Source organism: Solanum stenotomum, chromosome 3 (assembly GCF_019186545.1).
Source record: "Solanum stenotomum isolate F172 chromosome 3, ASM1918654v1, whole genome shotgun sequence".
Classification (NCBI taxonomy): Eukaryota; Viridiplantae; Streptophyta; class Magnoliopsida; order Solanales; family Solanaceae; genus Solanum; species Solanum stenotomum.
Genome location: NC_064284.1, coordinates 18,209,252 through 18,217,176, shown reverse-complemented (window position 1 = coordinate 18,217,176; position 7,925 = coordinate 18,209,252). Strand labels below are relative to the sequence as shown.

The 7,925-nt window shown below is 35.4% G+C and overlaps 1 protein-coding gene across 2 annotated transcripts; it reads left to right on the top strand.

Moving 5' to 3' along the window:
* Positions 1-325: 325 nt before the first annotated feature.
* LOC125858320 (hydroxyproline O-galactosyltransferase HPGT1) lies at positions 326-5,438 on the top strand. 2 transcript variants are annotated; one of them, XR_007445730.1, is made up of 12 exons: positions 326-606; positions 697-760; positions 1,723-1,772; positions 1,847-2,037; positions 2,627-2,684; positions 2,760-2,832; positions 3,273-3,396; positions 3,536-3,623; positions 3,758-3,808; positions 4,484-4,555; positions 4,614-4,748; positions 4,939-5,438. XR_007445730.1 is itself a non-coding variant. In XM_049538076.1 (12 exons), the coding sequence occupies exons 1-12, from the start codon at positions 494-496 to the stop codon at positions 4,959-4,961; spliced, it is 1,020 nt and encodes a 339-aa protein (XP_049394033.1). In that variant the 5' UTR covers positions 326-493; the 3' UTR covers positions 4,962-5,433. The 2 variants fall into 2 exon arrangements, 1 of the variants encoding a protein (XP_049394033.1); XM_049538076.1 differs by having other exon boundaries at positions 4,636-4,748; positions 4,939-5,433.
* The last annotated feature ends 2,487 nt before the right edge of the window (positions 5,439-7,925 follow it).

Genomic DNA, 7,925 nt, shown 5'->3' with positions numbered 1-7,925 from the left:
ACATGAATAATTATTTAGAAAATTTATTCAATAAATCAAATTCAGCATCTATTTATAGAAAAAATAAAGTTGTTGCGAAAACTATGTGCTTGTGTAATCTATTTCCAAGTTATCTTGCTTATACGAACTTATTCAATAAACTTAAAATGAATATCCACAGTATAGTGTATTTATAACAAATCCAACTTATTTAGAACTTGATAGTTGTTGATGTTGAAACAAAACACATTTTACATTAATTATACTGTCTAGAGACTTTATAATTTCAGATGAGAGGGAATTCTTTTCATTGAAGCAATCGTAATAATGGAGCTTTCAACCCAGAAACGAAATATAGATCCGAACGGGACCCGCCTACACTTAAATTCCCAGATAACGTCCCATTTGGCTCTGAAATTCATAAACCCGAACTGAAAACTTCTCTTCACCGTGACGCCAAATGGAATCGCACTGAGTCAGAATTCCTGGATTGAGATTTGAGAAGAAGAAAAAAATGCAGAGCCGGGGATCCAATGCCCGGTTCTCAACTATGGGGATGCGATCCCCAATTTCATCACTCATGCTTGCTATGTTCGCTGCCATGGCTTCCTTCTATGTCGCCGGCCGGTGAGTTTCGTTTTCTAACTCCGGCGAGTTACTTTGTTAAAAACGTTTTTCCTAAGTGATCTGGTTTAACTTCGTTTTTTAATGCTACAGGTTGTGGCAAGATGCACAAAACAGAGTTTACTTCACGAAAGAGCTGGATAGAATAACCGGTCAGGTATGTATGATCTTGTCTCTCCTTTTGAGTGATTTGGTTTTTGCTTGGACTGATCTGAGTTGTATTATTCTATCCCTTTTCGGTTATGGTTTGTCAATGTAGCGGTTTTTAATTTTGGATCCACTTGGCCGATCCAGGATCTTAATTCAGTCGGTATGGATTACCTTTAAACATGGCTATTAGTTTGTAGCAGTGAGTGCAAACTTAGTATGAGGGGGCGGAGCCGAAGATAAGGTATGGGTTCGGTAGAACCCAATAACTTTGGTCTAAATTTTGTATGTGTAGTCATTTAATATGTAAAATTATTAATTTAGATTCTAATACTCCCTATGTGAGGTTAATGAATCTAAATTATTCATATGGTTCAAGCTGAGTATATATGTTTGTGGTTGCATCAACTACCATATCCACGGTTGAGTAATCTGAAGAATTTATAGGGGATACGTATCATATGGTAGAGAAAGAGTTTCACTGCTTTAATTAGGTTTGGGATTTTATGCAGTAATATATACAACAACCTCTATGCAGATTTCCTCTCTGGACAATGAAGACAGTACTACTACTAAGTACTAACAGTTAACCTGCATTCTCGAGCAGACCCTCAATTTTGATGTAAACTTTGAGCTGTAATCTCAATTTGGTTGCATAAGAATAGTTTTCTGATACATGTATCATTTAGCTGATCGCTGGGAGGCTTGTGAAAAGAAGTATCATTATTGTCCTACTGCCTACGTGATCAGCGTTCAAACTTCAAATGTAAAATTCAAAGAAAAGTCCTTTTTTCGTCTGTGTTAGGTTTGACATTCTATGCAGTAATATCTAGCAATAGATATGCAGTCCTCTTCTTTGGATTGCGGTGAAATCAGTAAATGTTCTCCTACATAGATTGATGTCCATTCTTGAGCAAATGCTCAATTTTAACTTTTTTAGTGAGGAAATTAATATTTCTGATTAATTTCCAGGGACACTCTGCAATATCCGTTGCAGACACATTAAAAATCATAGAGTGCAGGTTCAAAAATCTTCCCCTTTCAATTTGTTTATAACAAAAAATTACTAGTTTAATTAAGAATGTTTGGTTATTAGGGAGCAAAGGAAGAAACTATCTGCCCTAGAAATGGAACTGACAGCTGCTAGACAGGAAGGATTCATCTCCAAACAATCATCAGATATGTCGAAAACTCCTGAAAAGGGTCCAGTAATAGTAATAGGAATTTTCACAAGTTTTGGGCGCAAAAATGATAGAGATGCTATAAGGAAGGCATGGATGTCAACTGGTAGAGTATCAGTTATTATGACATTTTAATAATTTATTTTTCATTCTTCACATGATCATGATGTCTGTCTGGATTCTCATATTATTGTTCTTATTACGCCTCCACTAGGAATGGAATACCACAACTCATCTTAGGAATGCTATAAATAGGATAAATGAAAATGGACATTTGTTTAATCTTTACATGAGAGGAGAAGTGGGTGGGAGATGTGGAATTTCCTATTGGCTTTCCAAATTTTCAAGAATATAATCAAACGCCGAATTGAGAAGTGGATAACTACACCAGTGTAGTTTCCCTTTTTTCTTTTTTTAAATTTCTTATTTATGGTTTCATCATATAACAAGCTAGAACTGTTTTTTTTAATTACATGGAAACTTTTTTGAGATGACATAGAACGAGAGGTGGGTTACTGGATTCATGATGGAGGAAGAAATTTGTTTCTGTGTGGGGAACTCATCTTATGATTTCAACACTTTTAGTTTGACTTAAGAGTAATTATTAGAAATTTTATGGAAGATTTTCAAGTCATTGCCCATGAGGTTTAGAACCATGAGCATCTTCTCACATATTTGCCTACATCCAAGTGCAGCTTTGAAAAAAATGGAGGAAAAGAAGGGCATTGTTGCACGTTTTGTCATTGGCAGAAGGTATTTTCTTATGGTTACTTCTATTGTTGTGAGTATTTGCATATTGGTTTAATTCGCTTGCACCTCAATTTGCAGTGCTAATCGTGGAGACAGCTTGGACAGGAGCATTGACAGTGAAAACAGTCAAACTAACGATTTTTTTATTCTAGTGAGTTGTTAAACTAGTACTATATTATTTTTTATTCTTATGTCTTATGAGTTGTTAAATTAATATATCCACTGGAATGAAATATTTTCATCACATACTGGGCAGCATCAAAGATTTTCTCGAGATGAACTCATTCTCCTTGATTTAGTTGTTCAATTCAGATATGAACAGATCAATGTTCAACATAGATAACATGAATTCCCTAGGACTGCTATAACTGGTATGATATGGACCACAAAAAATATGAAGGTGAACCACAATAGAAAACATACTTGCCCCCCATTAGCATGAAGCAACTTTTATTTCCCTTAATTTGCACATCCTTTTTCCACAAGTCCGAACCAAAAGATTTTGCTTTTAATCCCCAATTCGTATTTCCAGCTTGAGAAAGTTCAGCCAGCACAGTAAAATTTAGCTGATAATGTCATTTGTTTGGACAGGAAAATCATGTTGAGGCTCCGGAAGAACTCTCCAAGAAAACAAAGCTATTTTTTGCACATGCAGCAGACAGCTGGACTGCCGATTATTATGCAAAAGTCAATGACAATGTCTTTGTAAACCTTGGTATGTACAAGGATAAGCAAGCACTATTAGCTAACTACCGCGACCCACTAAAGATTTTTCCAATTCCAATGCAATTACTGTTTTTGGCATCTGCCAACAAGTTAATATATAGATTCAATAACCTGTGACGATTGTGCAGATTCCTTGGGAAATACACTTGCGTCGTATTTGAGTGACCCTCGTGTATATATTGGGTGCATGAAATCAGGCGAAGTTTTCTCTGAACAGTGAGTGTCACCGAACAACTTGACTTATTGATAATAGGACTTGATAATATTCATCGGAACTGAAATAGTTTCATGAAAATGCTTGAGGAGGTCATCTTTTATGAATATGATCAAGTCTTTGTTTGATTTGACAGGGGCCACAAATGGTATGAACCAGATTGGTGGAAATTTGGAGATGGAAAAACGTAAGTCTCTGGTGTCCTTAAGGAAGTGCATTTACCTGTCTCTGTGTTACACGAGTTTTAATTTATTTTCTGTTACCTTATACGACGAAGGCTCAGTATAACTGAAAGAGGATTGATGTCTTTTTTGTTAGAACTTCTCTTGCTCTGCTGACATGGAGCTAGACTGCAGATATGACCTTTCCAGTTACCTGATCTTTTTGGGAGGCCAAAATTTTCAAATCAACAAGAATCACATTTCGTCATTTCACAATTAGCATAGTTGCCAGTCACCTGTTTTTAACAGAGTTTATGAGTAGTTGTGTCTTATCTAAATTTGGAGATTCTCATAAGAGCTTTGGAAGCCATCTTTCCTCCTAAATATATAGAAAGGGGGGTTATATGTATAAAGATGCATAAAAATCATACTTGAAAAAAAAATGCAAAAAGTCATTGATGGGCCGATAACCATTCACAAAAATCGTAGCTTCAGGAGCTTAATCGTGGTCTTTCCTGGAAGCTGAAGCCAACTTTCAAGTACCACAATTGCTATAATGCTCATCTAATTTTTTGCCCTTCTCTATACCAACGTATTTTGTCTGTTTCATGTTTTGCTAGTACATTCGGTTTTGTTGGAATATGCGTTATTTATTTATTATAAAAAATGGCAAAGTTCATACATTGCTTCTTTTCTTTTAGGTACTTTCGTCATGCTTCTACAGAGCTGTTTGTAATATCCCAAGCATTGGCTCGATACATTTCTATAAATAGGTGAGTTCTCATTCCATTGCATTAAGAACTATGGAATGTGGATTGACATTAAGAAAAGTAAGCCCCGACTTGAATTGCAGATCCCTACTCCGTACTTATGCACATGATGATGTCAGTGTTGGGTCCTGGTTTATTGGTGCCGATGTCAAACATGTAGATGACAGAAAGTTTTGCTGTTCGTCTTGGTCATCAGGTCTCTTTATATCTCTATTTATACCAGCACAACCTTCTTGGACAGATTAATTCATGATCTCCTACGAAATATCCCATTAGTTAAGTGACTGTTGATCTATGAGTTTGCTGGACCACGGGAAGTGGAATGAATTGTTTTTCATGGACCAAGTCACTGGACTCCTTGATGTAACCTGTGATGTGTTTTGCAGGAGCCATTTGTTCAGGAGTGTGATTTAACTTGACTGAAAGGTTCAAGAGATATTCAGAGTGGCATGCTTGTTGATTCCCTTGGTTCATTGTTAGCATTGTTTCATCACAGTGGGTTTTTGGTAACGCATCTCTGTTAGGGGCTCTTCTGAAGTTCATTCCTTAATCAGAAAACATATGTAGATCACGGAGCTGCTAGAATTGTGAGGATTCTTTTCCTATGTAAATAACCCATAAATAATACATATGATATATGTGCATCCATTCTTTAGGAAGTCGGGGCATTTAGCCCCAACCCCTAGGCTTGTCAGGGTCAGACACTAATTTTACCATATTAAGATATGTTCATTGCTTATTCTTTGAGAAGCAAAAGGGGGATACGGGATACATGTGTGAATTTTAGGATAATGTACTTCCTATAGTGAAGACTGAATAGTTCATGTAGATGGAATTTCGCCAAAGAAAATGACCTTTTATATGTATTTCTTTTTTTCATTTTTAGTTGCTTGTTTCTGAATCGTCAACCATTTTTATAAAATTGTGTTTGTCTATAGCTTATAGTGAGTATGAAGCGGCTGCGAGCTAACACTATTTGCTAACAAATCAGTGTCCTTCATTCACCCTATATTGAAGTTTGGCTTTGCTAAAATTGACTCGCACCAATACTATTTCATACGTTTTTTCTGGAAAAAAAGATATGAAAACAGTTTCTTTTTGGTCATTGTCATGTGTGAACAGAAAGAGAAATACTTTTTTTTCTTGACATGGAGACTTTTGAAAGAGAACGTTACTTATAATAGGTTAATAAAGTGTAAGTATTGAAATGGTTTAAGTTCATTTAAGCACGAATTTGTGTTCATATTAGGTATTCGATTTAATTTATGGTATAGATAAATCATATATATATATATATATCTTTTCTGAGTTGACAATAGGGAAAAAAATTCCAAAAAAGTTGAACTAAACAAGAATATTATACCGACTCACCACTCATTATGCTATTACAAACAAATAAAATAAGCAAATTGTTATGGATAATTTATAATCTATTGAAAAAAGAGTAGAGGGCCAATTTTATTGGTTCTAAATTTTTGAATGGACTATTGGGAACTAATGATAAAATTGTCCTATTTCATATTTTCATTGACCTTTTCTCATTCAAACTGAGCAACCGTTTGTAGGAGCATATTTGGCTAGCCACGCCGACTAGGACATTTTCTCAACTACTTGATTATTTGGAAGGACATCTTTTGTAAAAAATGTAATAAAGGGGAAAACTATTTCGTTTAAATAGTTCAGGAAAATTAACTTCTTTTTTAAGGAAAAATTATGCAAAAAGTCAACCTATAAACTTTACTTATTATTTTCTTAGCTCATTTTATAAAAATTACTTGAAATGTGTCAAAATAGAAGACTATATTGGAAAATTTTCTTTGAATTGATGATATGCTCTGTACAATTTATCTATATTTATACAAGTATCTTGCTAACTAACTGCACAACTGGCTATTTCTAATTGGTCTATCTATAACAAACTAAGAGATAAATACAAAAAATATAAAATAAAAAATGCCTTAATTAAGTTCTAAAAAGGAGTGTATATGCTAAAGCTCAGTCATTTAAAACAAATCCAATCAAACATCTGAGGCCCAAATCTGAGGCCCAATGGTTGCATAACCTAAGTCCAGAATATCATTTGTAGATTCTTTCATTTGTAGCTACTTCCATGTTTAACTAGTAGCCATTAGAAGAGTGTAGAGTCGTCGTTTGAGAAGAATTTCAACACCCCCCTCAAGTTGGAGGGGAGGAGACACCCAACTTGTGAAGAAGAGAGTGATGGGTAGGTCCGGTGAGAGATTTGGTAAACAGATCTGCAAGCTGAGAAGAAGATCGAACATGAGAGAGTGAAATAAGCCCGTCGAGGTACTATTGACGAACGAAATGACAGTCGATTTTGACATGTTTTGTTCATTCATGAAAGACCTGATTTTTAGCAATGTGTATGGCAGCAGAACTATCTGAATGAAGAGGAACCGACAAACTGATCGGAATATTTAGATCTTCGAACAAACGTACCAACCAAGTAAGTTCGGCAACGACTCTCCTCATCGACCTATATTCAGCTTCAACTGAACTAAGTGATACTGATGCTTGCTTTTTTGATTTCCATGTAATAGGAGAAGATCCAAGAGAAATATAGAAACCACTTACGGACTTCCGTGAATCTGGGAAGGTTCCCCAATCGGAATCGCAAAATGCAAGGAGCTGGAATGATGGTGACTAGACATAAAGATTCCAAGACCTGGATCTTTGAGCAAATAGCGAAGTACTCGTAAAGCCACATTAAAATGAGGAATACGAGGGTCCTGCATACACTGACTAAGGTGATGAACAGTGAAAGAGAGATCCGGCCTCGTGTGAGTCAGGTAATTTAGTTTTCCCAGTAAGTGTCGATATAGAGTGGGATTCTTCAAGGGAATACCTTCATTAGCCTTTAATTTCACAGAAGAATCCAGAGGTGTAGAAACAGGAGTAAGGTCTAAACAATTGAACTCTGTCAATAATTCAAAAATGAACTTCCTTTGAGAATTAGGCCATGTGGTTCTTGAATAACTTCCAAACCAAGGAAGAAGTGTAAATTTCCAAAGTCCTTAATCTTAAATTCTGCATCCAAGAATAACTTGAGTTCCTGTAATTCGGCTGGATTATCTCTTATTAATAAAATGTCATCGACATAAACTGCAACTATAGAAATCGAATCAGTAGACTTCTTAAAAAACAAATAATAGTCATTAAGAGAATGACTAAAACCCTTGAAATTGAGTGTTGCAGTGAGTTTTGAATACCATTGTCGAGATGTCTGTTTAAGGCCACAAATAGATTTTTTTTAATAAAGAAACATGATTAGGAGAAGGAGGAGAAAGACCACTAGGAAATTTCATGTAAACTTCCACATTTAGGTCACCATGTAGAAATGCATTATTCACAT